Source organism: Drosophila mauritiana, chromosome X (genome assembly GCF_004382145.1).
Source record: "Drosophila mauritiana strain mau12 chromosome X, ASM438214v1, whole genome shotgun sequence".
Lineage (NCBI taxonomy): Eukaryota > Metazoa > Arthropoda > Insecta > Diptera > Drosophilidae > Drosophila > Drosophila mauritiana.
In genome coordinates, this window is record NC_046672.1 from 10,175,941 (window position 1) to 10,198,043 (window position 22,103).

General features: G+C 42.0%; 1 protein-coding gene across 2 annotated transcripts in view; it reads right to left on the minus strand.

Moving 5' to 3' along the window:
• Positions 1-1,219: 1,219 nt before the first annotated feature.
• The window catches only part of LOC117148396, a 45,043-nt gene continuing 24,159 nt past the window's right edge, over positions 1,220-22,103 (minus strand). For both annotated transcript variants that reach the window (XM_033315760.1, XM_033315761.1), the window contains exons 3-8: positions 17,651-17,848; positions 17,435-17,555; positions 15,022-15,169; positions 11,399-11,796; positions 11,104-11,340; positions 1,220-4,601 (exon numbers count right to left, since the gene is read on the minus strand). In XM_033315760.1, the coding sequence (XP_033171651.1) occupies positions 3,567-4,601; positions 11,104-11,340; positions 11,399-11,796; positions 15,022-15,169; positions 17,435-17,555; positions 17,651-17,848 (2,137 nt within the window). In that variant the 3' untranslated portion in view covers positions 1,220-3,566. The remainder of the gene's footprint in view (positions 4,602-11,103; positions 11,341-11,398; positions 11,797-15,021; positions 15,170-17,434; positions 17,556-17,650; positions 17,849-22,103) is intronic.

Below are 22,103 nucleotides of genomic sequence, written 5' to 3' on the forward strand. Positions count from 1 at the left end.
ACTTGATTTGAGCCATCTGGCAAAACACTTTCCATACTTAAACGAAATTAGAAGCTTTAAAATGATGGGGATAAAAGTGATTTCTTATTATTTCGTCAAGAGTACGTTGTGGTTTTGAATCAATACGCATCGAAAAAGAATGCTGGCGGCAAACAAGTCAATTAATTGCATTACGAGTAAACCGATATAGAAATGATTGAAAATGTGAGAAAAACTGAAACTGTGGAACGATCTAGCATTTTAGCTTTGAGCTGTTGTTTTAACACTAACTATTTGTTGTTATTCCCGATTATTAGCAATCACAATTCCCAATCATCAGCATCAGTTTTGTGTGTGTGAGGTATACATATGTGTGTGTGTGAGCTGCATTCGCATACTAGTTTTCATATTAATACACACACATGCAAACATAAGAGAACTTATATATATGTAAATATATATATATGAACATGAAATAAATAAACGTAACGAAATATACAAAGTACTACAGTGAGAAACCCATGCGAAGAAGTGTAGAGAGAGAAAAAGCAATACGAAAACACAAAACGTATAACAGATAAATATATTTATTATTAAAAATCAAATAAAAATTAATTAAAACTTAATGTGAAGTGTGTCTTTAAGGTATGGGTGGAATTGTTTAAAATAGTTGAGTTATAATTTTACGTTTGATTTGAAAATTAATGCATTTTACTGATGAAAGCTTTCAGGAAACGCTAGCAAATTAACTGAGAAACTAAAGCTTTTTTAAACCTGGTTTTGGTTTAATCCCGCATAGAACTTGGTACTTGCGAGCTTTAGAAAGCTGCCAGTTTCCTGGCTCTATTACCATAGCTTTTCTTAGCCATTAAGTCCGAAAAGCTTCCTGTGGCCAAGAACTTAACATGCCATGTTAATCAACAGGGTCCGATGCCTGTGAAATCTGGCTAGCTGAGTGGGTGGATGGGGTTGGTAAAAGGGGGCGTTAAGACTTGTGGACAGCTCCATGCTGATTGCCAGGAGGGACAAGCCATGTTAGCCAGCTAGGTCGCTTAATGGTTGGCCCAAAGAGCCAAATATCTTGGACCTCCTGCTGGGAACTGCGTCTTCCCTTCCATTCTCCTGCGCCCCAAGCAAACGGAAAGAAAGCAATCCCCCCCATCGCCATGCTGAGAATGAAAACAAGCGAGAATTTTGTGATATTTTATGTTTAACATTTATTTCATTAAATTCTCAGATGTTCCAGGACGGCCTGTCTGCCCCCAGAGTCCATCGCGCAGTATCCATGGTTATGGTAGGAGTTCCACCCACTTTCGGTTGCTGACCATGGCCAGGATTCATCATCAATCAATTGGCTGTGGTAGCTCTGGAGCTCCGGAGACAGAAAGGACAACGGAATCGAATGGGATAGGAGGGGAACCAAAATGTTTGCGCAATCCTTGGCTGCGATTAGAGTCCAGCTCTTAAAGTAAAGGGAATGCGGTTGCGGATCGAGAGTCTTAATACTAAATAGCCATCGGATACAGTGTATACATATATGATTGTATATAGGGTTATGTATTCATTTAGTGTATTCATAGAAATGCATCACATTTAAGTTTATTTTTTCGCCTTTGCGTTAGTGTAGCGTTCTTTTTGTTTTTTGCTTTCGAAATTGAAGTAGCAGCTTGGCTTGTCAAAGCAACACCCACATAAATATATATATAGTTCTATTTAGACTTAAATGTCTATATCGATCAGGATGTCGATCTGCACACAGATTGCGTAAGCCGAGCATAGCGATTGCCTAATCGTGTTACATTCATAAATTCATCATTATTCAGTGTGTTTCAATGTTGCACATTAACTCTAGACACATATACACATAAATACTATTAATATTGTTGTCAGTTTTCAATTTTCATTATCCCCTTCTCATCATCGTAGTATGCATGTGGATAGTATCATGTGGATTTTTCGTACAGCTAACATTAAAAATCTTCGATATCGTAGGTTCTCATTTCTTGGTGGTTTAAGTTTGTCCCGCTTTCAAACAGGATATTTCCACAATTTATTCAAAACACCTTAGGTATCTGGATCCCCGACCTCATCATTCAGATATACTAGGTGTCTCAATACGATTTAAAAAACTATAGCTATAGTGTCGATCCTTCGTGGGTGTTTACCATACTGTTCGGAACTTTGTCGTTAGAATTAGTTCTTCCACAATCATATAGAATCACCCTTAGCGAGTGACACCTGTCTGCTTAATTCAGCTAATTTGACCATAGATTTAAATCAATACATTGCGACAATAATACATTGGCGTTGGCAACAAAAGCCAGAAAACCCACAGATATGTGTTGTGTTTGTCATTTTGTATTTTTTTAGTTGGTTGGTTGGTTGATTACTTGTAAATACGTTTTGTCAGCTTGAAACCGCAACGAGATTTTTACACCCAATTTTTTGTGTGTGTGTGTATTTGCCTCTGCCTTTGGCCTCTGTAATATATTTCCTTGTCGTCTTGTAAATACACATCAAACATTTAATATTCAGTAAATACATGATTATTTAGATAGTGGTGACATCTGTGCGATTTGAAAAATGGGCTTTCAATTGGCATTCTCGTGTACTTCTTTTTGTAAATTAATGCTTAGTTGCATATCGAACTCATTTGAACCACACTCACTTACGATCTATGTAAATATATATGTTTTGACTTTGCTTTTGGGTTGGCTTGCCTTTCAATTTCAATACTGTTGATGCCGTTTTATAACATTGCTACACTATCCTGCCAATCCACGCAAAATATCATCAATTTCAACGCATTGCATGGCTAATATCAAATAATAAATCTTAACTATATCTACGACTACCTCAATTTCAACTCCTTCGTCGCAACTCGTTCACATCCGTTTTAATCAAACTGCAAAAATTTCACCTCAATTCATTGTCTAATTCCTAGGGAATGCCGTTGCCACCTAATTCATTTTTGGATTTCTATCTCTCCGATTTTGGAAACCATCTACTTTTTAATACCTATAGACCCCTTTCGAATTGCCCACCCCTCATAATGGGTACTGTACCTATCTTCTAACTCCTGACATTTGACTGCTGAAACCGAAACTGAATGGTTATTCATTAAAATTTACAGTGGCCGCAACTACGAGAGTTGGTGCTTATACTTTAAAAACGTTTTAAAACATTTCAAGCAGCTTAAGTCGAAAACTTCTATTTTTAAAATGCTGCTGAATCGAAAAAACTAAAGTGTCTTTATTTAACAACTTCAAACCTGCAATTCAATAGACGTACGTTATATTATTTGTCACAAATGAATAGTTTTTGGACGTTTGAATTTTTCTATTTCTAGAGCACAAAACTGTTTAACAGTCTTAAAAAAGAAGAACAGGAAACTGCTCTAGAAAATGTAACCAAAATATAAATAAAATAGTTGATCGGTTTAAGAACGAAAAAAAACTGTATTGTCCGATCGATTTTCGCGTCCTGGGAAATGGTAATTGGACATTGGACTATTCCTATACTACCAGTTGGGGACGGTACTACGGCTTCCTCTTGCGTTTGGCAAACATCTGCGACCACAATCAGAATCACACATTCGAAGACTTGGGGACTGCGCCTGTCTCGGCTCCGGGTGCGTGGCTCACCTGCTCCTCCTGCACACGCTCCTCCTGCTGCCCTTCGTCCCTGTCCGGTGACACCTGCTCCAAGTGGATCTGAACGATGTGGTCCTCTTCCTCGGGCATCGGACCATGCTCCTCGTGCTCCTCCAGATCACGGGCCAAGGTCTCGCTGCGCTGCAAACGCCGCTTATGGGAGCCGTTCCTTGGCACCGGAACCCTGATGTTGAACTCATCGTCCAGGCTCTCGATCATGTCCAGATGCCCGCCTGACTGCCCGGAGGATTGGGTGGCTGACTTTGCAGCAGCGGCTGCAGCGGCGGCAGCCGCACTGGTGGAGGGTCCATCTCGGATCTCCGCGGAAGTGGGCTGTGCCTGGCGTCGACCATTACGCTTGCCCACGGGTGCATCATGTAGGGCCAGACGCTCCATCTCCATACGCAGCTCGCCCAGCGTAGCGGAGGCGAATCCCGGACGCTGGGTCTCATCCACATGGACCAGGACGAAGGGCAACTTCAGCGACAACTCGCCACCCATGCCGCTCAGGGTGAGCTTCACCTTGACGTAGTAGGACACATAGATGGCGAACACGTTGCGCTCCTCATTGCCGCCGCCGGAGTTGGGATTACCCGGCTGACCCTGACCTTGTGAGCCCGGCTGCCAGAGGTGTGGATGTGGGGTAACCAGGGCCGGACTGCCCAACGGATGGCCGCAACCGCCCAACAGCTGGGCGTTCTGCATCACAAAGTGAGGCGAGCGGATGGCCGAAGCAGCGATGGCGCCAGTGATCTCCTCCGGCTCGGTGCTCCGCTGCAAAGTGTCCTCCAGGGCGATCCAGTTCTTGGTGGGACCGCGTTGCGGACGGAGCGTCACCGTGGTATTTAACGAGGCTCCAGCGGCCACTGTGCGATCCACCGGCGGTGTTATATTATCAGAATCGGCCACCACATTCTTGAACTTGCCGTTGTTGAACATGCAAACGTCGACGTGCTGGATGGCGCAGACCTGTTCGGGGTGAGCCCCAAAAGAAAATCCAGGAAAAGAGACATATATTAATGGAAGACAAGTGGGTGAAAAGTGGAGCAGGGAATGGCCAAAAGGTGACGGGTGTGTGTAATTGGAGAAGACAATTTCTGTGGGTTACGCCCCACAATTTTGGCAAAAGCGCATAACCTGAACACACAATAATCCAATAGAAAAGTACTCTACACTACTCTAGGATACACTGTTCTGAGAAATTCGCATGTTTTCGTTTTTCAAAAACATTAGCTAAAAGATATAAATTATAAAAAAAGTATCTATTCAAATCAGTCAAATTTGTCACAATTTTTTAAGATAATAAGATTAATCTTTTGAATCAACTTTTGGCAGAAGTTTCCCAGTAGAGTATTGTCTAGTCAGCGAAATTCCATTAGTTAACCTCTTGGCATCTGTTTGTTTTTGGACAAGCTCAAACGATGTTCAGCGTTATTTTATGGCTGCGGACAAAATGTCCCTGGTCGAAATCTCCCAGCCAATCTGAGATAATGCACTCAATTACCGTCCATTCAAGTGGTCGTGTAAGAATGGCCATGCGGGAAAATGGAAAAAACCAAAGAGGGAAGGAAAAATCAAAGGAAATAGCTGAAATAATAAATTAAGCCCAGGCCAGGACTCACATATTGGCAGCTCATCAGTGTCGATTTGCCGTTGCGAGATTTCACCGCTTTTTATCGGCCATTTAGGCTTCATTTATTTTTTTGGTATTCCCTTATGTGGCCAACAAACAAATGCTACCATTTGGGGACATCGAAGTGGTATAAAATTGCCACACAATAGGCGTTTTTTTATGAAAGAATTAAGCTTCTAATGATACAAGTCCAAAAATTGATCATTCGCCATGTTGGCCCAAGAAGAATTACGTCACATTAAATCGGGTATTTATTTCATAATTATTTCATAATTCAATTCAAAATTTCTCAGTGCAGCATATACATGGGCCTATATTGGTTTGATTTTTGTATTCAAGAGTCCGTGAAAATCGTACTCGCACTCGCGCCAATCGAAATGAACAATCAAAATCTACCATCGAGTCGTTCAGTTCACAGTTTTCAATTCCGTATAGCATTTAAATGGTCGTCATCTGAGTCGCCGTTTTCCTTTGTGCGACTGCTGGGCGATTTTCAATTGGCTGTGGGGCCAAAGGACTTTCGTCCGCCTAAGGACTTGTTGCTGGCACCCAGCTCCTTCAATCGCTCCACACCAACAATGCCACCTCCACAGCGACGATGGAAATTGGGGAACAGATGTCCAAGTTACCCAAGAACCCAAGGTAACTTTTGACATTTGCTGCCTGCCTTTGGTTGACTACAAAAAAATAAAGCAGAAAGCAAGTACAAAGCAATCTCGGCATTCAGAATCGCTCACACACACACACAAAGAAACGTACATATTTAATAAGGCGCAAAGTGCACGATGAAAATAAAATAAATGAGCAGGAGGACCAGGCGGTCCTTTTGCCCACAAGAAATCTCAGTTTGGTATCATCATTTAGACTGCTGGGGCTCAAAAAGTACAAAACGGGCGTGAGGTGCACGGAAAAGGCCATCAAATCAAATCGAATTATGCGATTGCATAAAAGATGGCAGAAACTTGTCACAAATGGACAAGGACTCTGGCTAGGGGCTCAGAGCGAGTAGAAAGGACGCAAGGACTCTCCCTTTGCCGCCCAAAACGGCAACAAATGGAACAAAGCGAAGCACAACCAATTGAGAATATTATTTACTGCTTTTAACCAATGCGCTGAGCCATTTGAGAATTGAAATTTGACATAAACAGGAAATTTGGCAGGTCCTTTAAATTATGCAGACCAAATGTTGGCTAGTTTTCCGGTTCAGAATATGTGATTCTTTAAAGGCTGCTGCATTCCCCTGAGTTCGGCGAATGGCAAACCGAAAAATATGTTATTCTTAATAAATGTAAATATTTTAAACATCTCACAAGTGCTTGCTACAATTCCACACATTTCCGTTCACTTCGTTGGAATCAACCCAAATTTCTTATTAATTTTCAAACTGAAATAAAATATCAGGCGAGTATTAAAATACAAAATCGAATTGCTCAGATTTCTTTTTATGTGCATCCCATGTCAGCAGCAATCAATCAAATGTTCGCCTTTTCACATAACAGCCGATTATCCCAAATGGTAATATGCATCAGTTAACTCTTTGATTGGCTTCGTTATGAATGCCTTGTCCTTTTTTCTGGCTTTTTCCTAAAGTTTCTGTTAGCTTAATGGCCGATTCTCTATTCCGAAAAAAGGCCTTCAACAAAATACTAAATTAAATATGCAATGTAGACCTCAAATGCTAACAGATATAATTCACTTGATAAATATATGTATTTGTGAACATAACCTTGTCATCAGTTCAGCTCTAAAATAGAGAGAAGAGTGTGTGCCATGTGTAAGTGTCATAACTTGTATCTGTCGACGACTGTAGTTTTCTATTCTATTCATTATTGAACAATGTGCTGTGAAAATAATGGGGCTACAATAAAAATAAACAATAACAATTGACGACAGGCGGCAGGCAGCAGGATAGAACATATTGCATTTCGTTCTAAAGTCCTGAAGTACTTCTAGGATTGAGTTGTGCTCGCCATATGCATATTGCAGTAGCCTCGAGTTCCATTTTCTTGTATTTAGATGCATTCAAGTCTGTCGACCGAGTGAGAGTGAGGATTGCTCCAGCTACGGCCCCATGTCGTATGCGTAATATCCGGCCCTTAATTAAATGGCGATTCAATGCTCCAGAGGGCCAACTGATTCTTTCCTTTTCATTCCTCCTTGTATGACATCGACAGTCAATTTGCAGCCACTCAGCCATAAGGCCGGAACCAGCTTACTCCGTCGTCCGGCCACTCGAACACATTTGTATCGGTTGGACAATAAAATATTTGCATAAAATATACATTAGCAAAAATAAAACAAAATAATAATATTGCCAAAATTCGGATATTTACAAACGGTGTTTTCTTCATAACTTGGGTAAAAACGTTATCACCGCTAAAATGAAGACTGTTTTGTGCTGCTAATAAGCATAGCTAACTATCCCTATCACTACTTTTATGATTTCAAAAAATAAAAATTTTACCAAATTTTTGCATTTTTGATAAGGGGTAACATCATCAAAATTTGCGAAAAATGGCCAAAATTTTGAATTTTAAATTTTGAATACAGGTCGATAGGGAATTTTGCTACGAATTCAAAGAGGTATGACATTCCCTTTTTGGGCAGTTATTTTTATTGCTATTGAGAAAATACTGATTATTTTTTACCCAAAAAAACAAAATAATAATACAGCCAAAATTCGGATATTTACAAATGGGGTTTTCTTCATAACTTGGCTAAAAACGTTATCATCGCTAAAATGAAGACTGTTTTATGCTGCTAATAAGCATAGATAACTATCCCTATCACTATTTTTATGATTCATAAAAATAAAAATTTTGCCAAATTTTCGCATTTTCGATAAGGGGTAACATCATCAAAATTTGCGAAAAATGGCAAAAATTTTGAATTTAAAAATTTGAATACAGTTGGATAGGGAATTTTGTTACGAATGCAACGAGGTATGACATTCCACTTTTGTACAACTATTTTTCTTGCTATTGATGAAATAGTGATTATTTTTAACAAAAAACAACAAAATAATAATATTGCCAAAAATTGGACATTTACAAACGGTGTTTTCTTCATAACTTGGCTAAAAACGTTATCACCGCTAAAATGAAGACTGTTTTGTGCTGCTAATAAGCATAGCTAACTATCCCTATAATTATTTTTATGATTCCCAAAAATAAAAATTTTGCCAAATTTTTGCATTTTTGATAAGGGGTAACATCATCAAAATTTGCGAAAAATGGCAAAAATTTTGAATTTTAAATTTTGAATACAGGTCGATAGGGAAATTCGCTACGAATTCAACGAGGTATGCCATTCCACTTTTGGGCAACTACTTTTTTTGCTATCGAAGAAATAGTGATTATTTCTTACCCAAAGATAAATGTAAAAAATCTGATATTTTAAAACGGAGCATAGTCTATGGACATAACTTTGCCAAAACAGGTGGCACAGCTAAAATGAAGAAAATGTATGGCTAATAAACAGGGTCAATTATCCATTTGATTTCCTGTTTGTTTTTAAATACATATATGTATATTTTTTTAAAATTTAAACTAATCAAATATAAAAAGAGGCTGCAGTACAAACTCAACAATCTATTGCTACATTAAGTCGTTTTTCATCTTCGCGTTCTTATACGTACGTGATCGGGTACGTTGATGGTTAATCTGGAGTAGATACGCAAAAAAAAGGATACAAAAAAAGAAATGGGAAGGGGAGGGTTGGGCACGGATTAGGCATAGCACGGCACAATGTAAAACTACAGCACACTTTTGTGCGCTCCATTTCCCGTTAAATACAGTCTGCCTTTTACGGTAGGCGTCGTCGTGTTTGTAGGCGTGGCATGGTGGCGGGCTGGCAGGCGTGAACACATGGAGGCTCTATGAACGCCAAAGGAACCAGAAGAAAGGTGTGTGCGGCGCACATAGAAAGGCCTTCGGGGCACAATAAAAAGTCAAGCTGAATATCAGGGGGGGGGGGGGAGGAGTTGGTGGGTGGAATAAAGCCCATAAAATGTATAAACACAATTTTCACTTTAACTGCGTCTTTTGCCAGCCTTTCAGATCCTTTTCCTCCTTCCCCCATGAGCAATCTATGCGGGAAGGGTGCTGAGTGTCCTTCGCTTGACAATTTCATTCGGCTAAGCGCAATTTGCATATGTGCGTGAGTGGGTGTGCTTAAGGAATCAACTGCCTGTCTTGGAGTCCTGGAGTCCTGGAGCCCTTGGACCCATGGGATCCTTTCGATTTGTCGCCACCCCCACTTTCCGTCCACCTGTCTTTCTGTCTGTCATTCCCTTCATTTGGGGCAACACCAGGTGCGTGGGTAATCTTTCCATTACCCCACAGCGATTAGCACGCGATGACGGGCAAGGAAGAAATTCCAAGGTTTTGCATATGATAATATTAAAATAATAGAGCTTTAAGGAGTTCAGCATGCTGGGTTAAAATGTCAAGTAAATCGCAGCCAAATCAATCAATTCCTTAGAACTCTAGGCATAAGAACATCTTTAACTCTTTTTCTAAGGTTTTTAACCATATTTTTTCGTTAAACAACCATGTTTATGTTAAGCTTAAACCAATGGAAATAGGCACCATTTTGAAGGCCTCGTTAAAATCTATGTTTGAGCTGCCTTTTGTTATTTCCACCTTTTCTCTGGCTTGGGAAAACGGGAGTCTCTAATTGAATCACATTCAATGGGCATGCAGTAATTTGAAAATTATCTTTGGTAATTGCTATATTTCATTAGAATAGTGCTTGAGTTGGAAATCGGTGTATGTGTGTGTGTGGATGAGTGTTACAGCAACGGACCAAGCAAAAGACAATGGAAAGTCCAGGAAGCTCCCGTCTCGAATAACCCAGTAAGCTGCAAATCAATCCCCATCGTTATTCATTTGGCATCGAGACTCATTGCCATTGGAAGGGTGGAGCTAAGCAACTCACAATCAGCTTAACTAGAAGTGCCTGACCGAAGGGAGCGTTTGATTAACTGTCATAACTTGCAGCAAGTCCTTGCAGACACCAATCACAATTGACACTTAACATCACTGACTGAACAACGGGCCTGTTTATGTGATTAAATATATGTTTGTTTTGCATTTAATTAATAACGCGCCTTTCTCTCCCTCGAAAACTTTGAAGCCAACATCAAATTTGATTTAATAAATTTAAGATGTTCCCAGTTTCAGGCACACCCGCCCAGTAATGGATATCAAAACCTCCTGGCTTTTTCCTGATCCCAAACCCCTCCTGTTTGCGTAGACGAAGTGCCAATGCAGATTATGTACCGCAGTGAGTGTGTGGTTGAGTGTATGTGTGTGTATCCTAGGAATAAAGTCGACTACGATAAATATAGTTTTCGCTGCTCGTTGCCAAGCAGGGGCATGCAACCTAAATCAGTGGCGCCGACAGTTAAGTTCCTAACAGGGACACTAATCCTTTAAACAAAAGCCAATTACTGACCTAATCGACGACCCGCCGACTAATGCGACTATTGTTTTCTAAATTACACCATTTGTACTAAGTACTTTAGTAATTGTCGCTTTGAATCACTATTGTTTAAGGTTTCATCAAAACGTTTTAAGACCAATCAAATTAATTCGTTTTCCATTCACCTAGGCACACCCCTGGCTTTTCACCAGCCACCTTAGATATTTCCCACAAAAGCCTGCATTCCAGGTGAGACCTAAAAGCAACAGTTTGTCAGCCTTCACCTCGACTGCACCACGTTGCGTATGCGTTATGGCATTCAAATGATTGCCTGCATAACCAGAGAAATGGTTGAGGAATGGCCGAGGCATCTGGGAGAATGGGTAACTCCTGGGTAACTCCATTGCAACTTACCCGTACTTTACGGACCGTCTTGCGGCTATCGTTGCGTATATTGACGGTCACCTGAACGTCCTCGCCGTGTGTATACCAGCCCTTGTCCAAGCTGGCCCTCAATCCCACCCGGCCGTCGTGCAGCAGGAAGGGCTTGTCCACGGATCCTTGAGGACCGCCACAGGGACCCACACTGACGCCACCGATGCCGCCGGTGACCCCGGCTCCAGTGTGCGGCGGCAGCATGCTGTCGCAGTGCTGAAAGTCGGGAAAGGTTGTTCGAATAGGCACACTATCACGTGCAATTTAAACTCACCTCCTGGAAGGACTTGCTGTAGCTGTGGAAAGGATCATTGGGACACTTTTCGATCTCGCTCTTGCTGCGTCCGAAACGACCGCTGAATCGAAAGGATTTCGGTGAGAGACGCAGCTTGGGGAAGGAGTCACCGCGCTCGGACTTCGTCTTGTGCTTGGATCCGCTAGTGGGCTGCGATTGCGATTGCTGATGGGTGTGGGTGGTGTGCTGCTCGCCGCCCTCGCCGCATGACGGGGGCGTGGCACTGGCCGGCGGCGATTGGGCGTTATTTTGACGCCCTGCGAAGGCGGCATACTGCTCCGGCGCCAAGTGCTGATGAAAGACATCCGTGCGATAGATGACCCGTACGCCCATCTTGACCGAAGCCCGCCGATGGAATTTCTCATCCGTTTTGTCCGCTGAACCGTCAGTTGGAAAATAGACAGAGAACGAAAGAGGTGGACGGGAAATTGATTAATTGATTTAGGTATGGGAATTCAGAAGTTCGTTTGCCGCTGCCGTTGCCGCCGCCGACGCTTGCGAAAGCTTTTCAATTGTTGCTAGGACTTTCTAGGCGAAATATCCTTATAATTTTGCTGGTGTTTTAAAATTTTTGTTTTTGCAGTCCTGGTCCGTCGATCGTCCGAATGGCAAGTGATCATGAGATTCGTTATTATATTTTCGATTACCTCAGGCAGGCAGCCGGCCACTTGAACGGATAGCAAACACACTCAACATGAAACAAATGAAGGTGGAGCACACAGAAATGGCGGGAAAGATACACATGAAAGTGGTAAATGGTAGATGGATAGATGCAAGTCGAAGGAAGGACACTATACGGGGTTCTAACGGGTGGGCTATATCGAACAGCAAAAGAGATGGAGCACAACAACGGAAGGGAACGGGTGGAGGCTAGCGAAGTGTTGGGAGCTCATCTTTTATGTAACCTCCATAAAATCTCATAAAAATGATAATGGGAGATTATATTTTAGAAATCAGGCTAAAATAATATATTTAAATGAATAATTTTCCCAACACTAAAAGGGGGGAGTACAAAAAAGAGATAAACACAGGGACAGGGAGAGAGAGTGAAAGATAGAGCAAGCCACAACACCAAGAATTTGGAATGAAACGTAAGAGAAAACAAACAGAAACGGAAACAGATGTAGAAACGGAAACGGAAATGGAAAGGAGCACGATTACGAGCAGCAACAGGACAAAGACGACACCGATAGCATGGCCGATCCGATCGGATTCGATTCGACTTGAACCGATCCGATCCAATCCAATCCAATTCAATCCAATCCGATGCGATTCGATCCGGAATCGATGTCCACATTCCACACAACCATTTCACAATCAGATCAATCAGATATTGCCTCATATACCTTGGTCGGGGGCCGTGCACATACAGGCACAGCAGCCGCGGCAGCAGAGCCGGGAGACCCACCTGGCCAGCGGATTGGGGCGCTTGATCTTGGCTTCTGCTCACGTTGGCTCGTCGTCGCTCAGAAGCTCTATGGGATTGGATACGGGGGCGATACGAACGATACGGGATGAGGGGCGTGCGATCATGATAATGGGGCTTTAAGTTATAGTAGGTGTATTGTGCATATGTTGTCCATATCAGTGATTTTCAAAATCCAGTGAATTGGGTTGTCAATTTGATACAGATCTCTTAATTATCTTATCAAAATGTTATAGTATTTTTATCATTGTTCTTATTCTCTTACTTATCGGTTTATATGTAATGCTTTAAAGATTTCACGCTTAAATATTAAATATACTTAATTTACAAAGAATTGTGGATTTAAGGTTGCCCCCTTTGTTCTCTTGTAATCGTTTTCATTTTAAGCTGCCACGTAAATTACAATAATTATATCATCAATAATAATTGATTGAAATATGCCCTACAAATTATCAAATTACAAATAACGCATTCAATTTCCGTTTGCCCCTTCTAACTTCGAAGCTCCTAGTTAAACAAGGTAAATAACGAAATTAATGAATTTGGAATTGAAATCGGCTGGCAATCAGTCCAGATTAATTACTGCAACTCCTTGATTCAAACGGTTGTCATGGAGTGCTGCTTTTCTTTTTCTCGATCAAACAATAAAACAATATGTTCGGATACGCTTACTCATCCTCATCCTGACCATTAATTTCCCATTTTCCATTGTAAGTGGCCATGTGGCGGAATAGGGATTCTGGACCAGCAACCGGCTGATATCGTGTAATTATGGAGCCACAGAGGCATCAGCAGCAGCGGCAGCTGGAGCAGGACCTGTCCATGTCCCAGCCACCCCAAGGCCCCCGTTTCTGCCCAGGATGTCCTGCGTCCTGTGTCCTGCGTGGGTTGCCCGGGGCAACCGCAGTTGGGCTTTGCATGCCATATTCAACAACTGTACGAGTGCTGAAGACAGAGGCGTTGGCTGGCACTCAGAAGTGGGAAGTGGCAGTGAGGATGGGTGCTGGGAAGTTGGACAGAGTTTCGTCTTGGCTGGCGGCACTGGCCAAAACGCACAGTTTCATCTGACAGGATATTACATGGCACACAGTGCGTATAGTCCGACCAAAAAAAATATATGGAATCACGGACATATTCGGATTTACCCTCGGGCGCCACTGAGCGACTAAAATAATATCAACAGAATCTCAAACTTGATCTAAATCGGTATCTGTATCTGATCCTGAATCCGAGCCGACGGCTTTTGATATTGATTTTATTACACACTTGCACAGGGGACTTATTATGTTGCTGACAAGTTTTTAAGCCTATTTGCATCGCAGCATTTGATAAAAATATTTTTGTTTTTAAAACTAACGAGTTTAATTGGATTTTTTGTTTCGTAATATAAGCGGCAAGGGTGTGTCAAATTGGATTTATAAAAATAGCTTTCCTTCGCGCGTTTATATTAACTGGGCCTGTCCCTTTTCGAGGCACCCCCCGTCAAATAAAAAAAAAAAAACAAAACAAAATTGAAAAACAAAAAGTGAAAATAAAAAATCAATCACAAATCCCCTTGCACTGACGTCAGCGATGAATTCGATTCGATTGGATTCGATTCGATTTGAGGGAAGGCAGATTGTTGGAGGCGGGGCCATTGGTGTTTAAATGGATATTTATACACATATAATTGAGCGCTGGAAATCGACTTGATTGTTACAGTCCAAGTCACCCAATGGATTCAGTTGGCGACGATGTCTGGATCTTTGATGGCGCTTCAATGGGTTTGATTGGGCGGGTGTGAGGTGTGCGTTGTGAGTTGTGTCAGGTGGCTTCTGTGGGAGATGCCAGCAATGCGGGTGAGTGCTTCAGGTGAAAGCCAGATGTCCGTCAATTGACCCAGTCCCAAGACACTCCACTCCACGCCAGACCACTTTTGTAGTCAGCGCGTGTGTACTTAAACATGACCAGGACTTCAAGGCTGGGTTGGGCCATTTCAGTAATAACTTGTAAGCAATTTGATATTTTTCGACTTAATATTTAGTAGCTAGCTAGACGAGCAGTTTCTTGTTTTCCTCCTCTAGAAGTGTTGGGATTCAATTCAGATGTATTTGTATATGTATTCTATGTTCAAAGGATTCATTTCATAGCTTCCCCTCTATAAAATCCTTGCGTCCCAGGCGATCCCAAGACTCACCGATGAAGCAGCGGACATCGTAGCTGGTGCCAATGGGTGCTCCGTAGTAGCGCTTGGCGGGCACCAACTGGACACTGGGTGGGGCGTAGGAGGATAGCGAGAGGGTGAAGGGATGGGCTCCATCGCCAAGGCGCTTCATCAGGGCCTCCTGAAATGAGAAGAGGCAAATGAATGGGGGCATGGCGCAGCTTAGCATTTCGATTTCAGCCGAAACTCGATACCAGGATTGGCATAATTGATTCTCTTACTTATTCGCCGGGCAAGAATATAATGTTTTTATTTATTTATCATTTGGCTTTATTTTTGCTTCTCCTTTTTTGTGTACTTTTTCATTTGCATTTGATTATGCACATCTGTAACTATGTAGGCACTTTAGAGTGGACCTTATTTTGGGCCGGCATGTATTTAACTGAGAGCTAATGCTACAATCTATTAATTTTCCCCTAGGCTTGTACAATTTGTTAAACCCTTAAATGCGGTAATTAAGAAGTTCGCTTCGTTTTAACATGTATACGTATCGCATAAGGTGCTCATGGCTCACTCAAATGAATATTTATAAAAGTTTAATCATTTGCGCGTGTTCTCTCAGGTTGCTCGGGACAACGAAAGCGTGTCCTTCGGGCACTCGTTGTCCTGGATTCTCTTAGCCCAACCCAACCACAAATATTATAAAGTGGTTTATCTTCTGCGATGCAAGTGAGTGTTTAAGAAAGTGAGCTGGGCTTATTTTTAAATAACTAGTCTAATACTTCTGTCTCATTACAGTCAATCTTTTCGCATATTATTTAAACTCATCACTGTCCAAATATATTAAATATTAGCATTTTCAAACTTCAAACAATTTTTTTCAGTGCAATATTCTTTGTATATACTTCCCTGCTTTTTTGTCTCATCTGTTTGCTGAGGCCTATTTTCGGGCAGCTTTTCTTTATCTTTACCGGCTCATGTCGTTCGGCAAGTTATTAAAATCAAATTTATTTAATTATGCGTGTGCCTGTACATATATATATGTGTGTGTGTATGGTCCTTGTTTTTGTTTGTGTCTGAGGACCCTCCACTTTATGAAGATGTGGCGCGAGTGGAACCCCATTGGCTAACCAAAAATATGTTTTTGGGGCGTGGGCCAACGAAAATGGGATGTCAGGAACAAATAAATTATTCCATGTCAAGTTTAATAAAAATGCGAAAAGTTGAATTCGAAAGTTTTCGGTCAGCCGTCCAAAGAGTGCTCGAAGAACCCATAGAAATCTCGCGCAAGGACCTGAAACAATGCACAAAGCATTCGGCGAGGCAATGGCAAACATTTGTTTGGCTTTTAGTTAAATGAAATTGATTTTCAATTGGTTTAAGTGCACCAAACTGCCCGAAGGCACTACACTTCCGAGGAACAACGGCACCCATCATTTTGTGTCCATTATACACATGTGAGTATACCTATATACCTACGGTGTACGACGTACACATATCCAAGGGCGCACGTGAGATGTCAGCATCCGGATACGGGATTCCGGACGGATTCCGGACGGATTGCCAGACGAACGGACGGACGAACGGACTCCGTGCTGCTCATAAAAATCCGTGGGGCAGGGCAAACAAGTGGCTAAGGGGCTTGGAATGCTGATCTGAAGTGGGGTTTCAAGGGGAAACCAAATCATTGAAACAGTTCGTCATCCAGACAGTTAAACATTACCACTCACGAAATTCAAAAGGGGTTTAAATCAAGCAGAGCTATAAGTCAAGTCTGGACAATAAAATAGACATAAGAAATCAAGGTGAATATCTGGTTACAAAGGGTACCATTTGTAGCTATATTCAATATATCTTTATAAAATATAATGTACATTGGATAGAATTTTGAATATTGTTTGGATATTATGTTCACTGAATGTGCACTAGCTTACTTTCTAACAAAAGTAATGTGCGGCCCCATCGGTTAAATAATCAAGGCTAAAGTTGTGGCTGTGAACTGCTGCTGTTGGCCAGGGAGAATCCTGCCAAAGTCCTGCTGAAATTTCATATGCCCCCCAATCGGGGGACGCCGAGAAGCCGAGGTGCCAAATGATGGCGTTGCAAGTCCCAGCAAATTGTCCAATTATTTATGGTCTTGTGCACTGAGCCGTTTTCCCCTGGCGCATTGATGGAGCTGATTCTCCGGTTTGGGTAGTGCGATTTTGGGGAGTGGGGCTAGTGAGAAAGGCGAGGATGGGGCGGTGGGAACGGATTGCGGATGGGGAGAATCGAGAGCTCTCCTCCGCAACGTCATCAATTGTTAATGCCAAAGTTGGACAGCTCACCCTTCAACTGTCGGTCAAGGGCCCGTCATGTTCGCGCACAGAAGTGTTAGCGCAAGAAGGACGAAGGACTTCGAACCTGAAATCCGCGGAACCCCTCATGCATAATTCCATAGGATTACCTGCAGTGGACTGAGGGACTCGGGCGTGGGCTCCTCGAGTCGTGGCCAAATCTGGTGCAGCGACATGATGGCCTCGTTGCAGAATCGCAGACCCATCACCTCCTCATCCTCGCGGCCATACCTAAAGTAGGAATGGAAAAATCGGCAAAATTTGAGCAAGCCAGAACCATTAACGGGTTGACCATTGCGAGGAATGAAGAGAGGGCGTAAACTCACCGGAACGTCAGCGTCAGCTGGGCGTATACGCGATATCCCTGGATGGCCTTCGGATCCACGTAGACGATGCCCCTCAAAACGGACGGATTATTTCCGGTGAGTGTTATCTCGCGAGTGGGTAAATATAAAGTCAGCACACAATTTGGCGAGGTCTTCTTGTAAACACGCTGCGTTCCAAACTCATCGCGATGAGTGGATCTGGGTGAAAAGGGAAAATATTCAGATTTCAACAAAGAAAACAACTTATCACATAATAAGATGATGCAAAATACGTAATATGCATACCTTAGTAAACGCTATATTTTGTGGCTTAATTACGTATGTTAATATTTATACGAGCTATCGAAATAACTAAAATGGCCAACAAGCAAATATTTATTCTTGGCAACTTTAGCCTAGCCAATCAACTCAACTCCAACTGGCTTGCTTTAAAATGGCTTTATTTGGAGTGCGCAAATACCAATGACTTCCGTTTGGTCGAACGTGTGCAATTCAGGCCTCATTAATCATTGATGCACTAAGGGGCCAATTGTGTGGCATGACTGCCACCCCGGCCACCCCAAAGCGAAATCCCAGACCCTTTCGATAACCGCAACATGCTGCCTGCCCCTTCACACGTCGGTCAGTAATAGGTTCAGAAATTTAATTTCCCTTCCGCAGAAGCCTTGTGGCTGAAATTAGAATGCAGTCAATTTGGCAAATTATCGCTAACCCCTACAAATCGAGAAGTCGAAATGAGGAGGCGGAGGTGAGTCCAGTTCTGGTCCTCTTCTTCGATTTCGCCCACACATTTTCGAAGGGCAAAGAACGTGGAGTTCTTGGGACGACAATCAACTTGTCACTGGGCCGCAAGTCAGGCCAACCGACCTGGCTGAAAGTGCGGTTTGGCAACATTTTCCAGCCACCCACACGGGCGACCTTTTGGGCCACCAACGAAGACACTGCGAGAAAATAAGCAACTTAACCAGTTATGAGGTCAATGCCATGTTAAATATGTTTTTTTATTAATAGAGTGCTAAATATTACCATAAGTTCTTCTTTAAATATTTTTGTATAATTTTGTGCTGTGTTTTCTGTATTTTTTTCTCAGTGCCCTTTCACCTGGCTGCTTGTGACAGGTGGGCAATTAGCAGGTGCTGCATCTGCAATCAGCGCACCACTATTCGCAGTCGTATTACCGCTCCCGTTCCCATTTCGACTACTATTTCCCCTGCCGTGTTGCATTTGAGGTCCGGATCCTTAGTTCTTGGCTTAGCAACCAAATGCCAACCAGAAATATGCAATTAAAATTCGTGCCGTGCGAAATAAAGACACACTGCTCACAATGCGAATGCAGATGATGTTCGGCACCACCGGCAACAAGGACCTTCCCAAAGAAGGGTCCTTCAGTCCTTCGGTCCTTCAGCGGGTAGCTGTCATATGCCAAATGGCGAACAGCGTTTTAATTTGTTTCATTTTCATCATTTGCCCTCAAAGCGCAGAGAATTTATGTTCAACCAAATGCCCAAGGGACAGGTGGTCGTGTATTTCCGGAAAAATACTTTCGGATACAAACATATCCAAGGAAAACAAATGGTGGGTTCAATAATTAATTCAATGTATAATTAATGCTTATTATTGTTTGCCATTATGTATTGGCACGTTTGCTGGATATAATAATTTTGTAATTTTTATGAAGTAGAGCAAAAACATTTTGCCTTCAGGATGAAAGCTGATATGACCACATATTTTTGGAACATGAAGGAGTGTAGTTATGCAACAATGGCACAAGTGCTGGCTATATGAGCTGACTTGAAAGAACGCACTTTACCCAGATTATAGTTAAAATTTAATGAGCAAACGACTTCACTAACGTTTTCCGCCGGGACAAAGAGGTGAGAAAACAAAGGGGCGAAAGTGGCAAAAGTTTCATTTTACAGCGTATGGCTTGCGGCCTTTTGCAGATTTGCGTGTGGGGTTCGAAAACCAAATAATTCACATTTCGCAGCGAAATCTGTGAAATTCTGTGGGATACGAGGAGGGTGTGGCCCGATTAAAACTGCAATCCGAGATGCCGATGCAACAGCAGCACCACAAATTCTATTTTTGCATAATAGTCTTCGTTTGCCGAATAACAAACCATTGATATTGCCATAATAATAGAGCCGAAATACATTCAGTCTTAATTAAACTGAAATTTATATATATATATAGAGCCTGAGAACTTTTTGAATAAGAGTAAGTACACAGGCAGGCAGGAAAAGTTCTTCAACTCGGTATCAAGTTTCAGCTTTTCAATATCCAGAAATTCCATTCTTGGAAAGGGATTTCGTATCGAACTACAGCAAATGGTTGACAGCCAAGGAATAACATACTTGCAATAAATATTATACGAATCAAGGCTTTTCCAATTCGAAACATATTAAGTTGCATATGTTGCACAAAAATCACAGCTCGTTTGAATGCATTTTTATTAAATAACAAGATGAGAACACACTTATTCAATTTGTGATTTTATCAAGGCTTATGCTGTTTCTTATATTCCCAATTTGTGTGTGGTAAATATAAATAGTCTATCCAATCGATATCTAAATCCAAACTCAGGGTTTCTCTTTCTTTTGATTAGCTGTGCATTTCAACGAAATTGAATTTACGAAAGAAAACCAGATTTTGCGAAAGAGAATAAATGCATGTTTATGCCATGAAAAATGAATACCTACATATTATTTGCTTAATTGAGAATGCGATCTACTGTATACCATATTTATCTTTCAATTGACTGCAGTCATTTGCTGATTTCCGTTTGGCATAATTAAAAAATCAGTAAGCCGTCTTTGAGTATAGATTAATTTTTCATTTTCATTTTATAAGTCCGCTTACCAATTACGGCAAATGACCATAGAATCTTAGTTACGCAGCTGCCGAAGGACCCACTATGTGTATTTCTTTCAGAAACTAATACCCAACTTCATTCCCGTTGGCACTCGATTACTTTCAGGTGATTTACTAGATGAAGATGGAGCGAAATGACAGCAATCTCGATTTAATGACACCAACTTGAAAACGCAATCGCCGAACGATGAAAGAGGCGCTTTTTCTGATTAAACGTGAACTACCAGACACCAGTTAATCCAAAGCTATGACAGCGGCTGATCGATGGGACTCGCGATTGGATAGTGGAAAATAGCTATCGGTGGATATAGCTCTCGGCACCGCCACCTGCGGCCATTGTGATGCAATTAACGGCCCAAGGCCAATGCCAACCAATGCCAATGTCAGCGCATCAAGGATAATGCAGGCAGTCGGCTGCGGGGATGCAGGATGCAGGATGAGGGATGCAGAAAATAAAATCGCATTCGCAATGGCTAAGAAGGCAAATCGAATGAGCGCAATGTCAACAAGCGGCAAGGTCAGGTAATTTGCACTCAATGCAGGTGGTGTCCATTGTCAGGAGCCAGGGAGCCAGGGTATCGGGGGATCAGGGATCGGAATCCACATCCTTCCCTGCGATTAATTGCATTGCCATGTATGGTCAATAGTGACCAAGTGTCCGGCCATCTACGTAAATGGAAAACGAATGCGGCGGCATCTCCATCGCTGCGCTAATTCAATTCGTACACTTGGCAGTTGCGTGGGCATGCTGAGTTCCTAAATCAAATACATTATTCAGCCGCTATTCATCAGCTGCCGCTGGTTAGTAATTAATTAATTTGCCGCATGTCGTCGTGATTGATGGAGCGGTAAGCCGCAGAGGAAGTGTCAAATGCCAAACGGGGACATTTCAATCCGTTCAATCCGAGTAAACACCCAAACATGCACCTCATTGTGTGCAATAACAATTAGGTGAGCTGAGTTAATCATGAACTGATAAATGGAAGTGCAGAGCTAACGGGGTTTCGTTGTCAATTTGATGAATAAATTATAAATAGAATTGAAGATGCAAGTGTTTAATACTTATTAATATTATTACAGTTAAATGAAATGATATTGTACGTTTAGCATGAAAATATCTAGGTTCTTAGTAGTGAAACAGTAATAAGCTTAAGCTTGCTTAATTGCTTGCCACCTGGACTAAATAGCTTAATTACCTAGTTTTCAGGGAAATCGAAATTTAATTTGGCTTGGTGTAACACACCTAGTTGGGCGTTAAAGTGGGCGGTCAACCGCTCCCACTTAATCCACTTATCTGCAATGCAAATTCTAATCCCGATCCCCCATTGCCACAAAGTTGTTTCGCGTGCCTAAGTATCGAGAATCGAGTACGAGTATAAGTACGAGTACGGGTAGGAGACCCAAATGGGTGTTTCGGTTGCCCCAAATCTTCATTTATACTCTGATTTCTGGACAGCCGTATTGTTTCATTGATATTAAGTGCGGTATTGTCGTCGTGATTTGAGAAGGGTCTTATTCACTTTCGCATGCAAAGATTGTGCACATAATTCAATCGGGGCCTGGCATCTTTAAGTGGACGCAC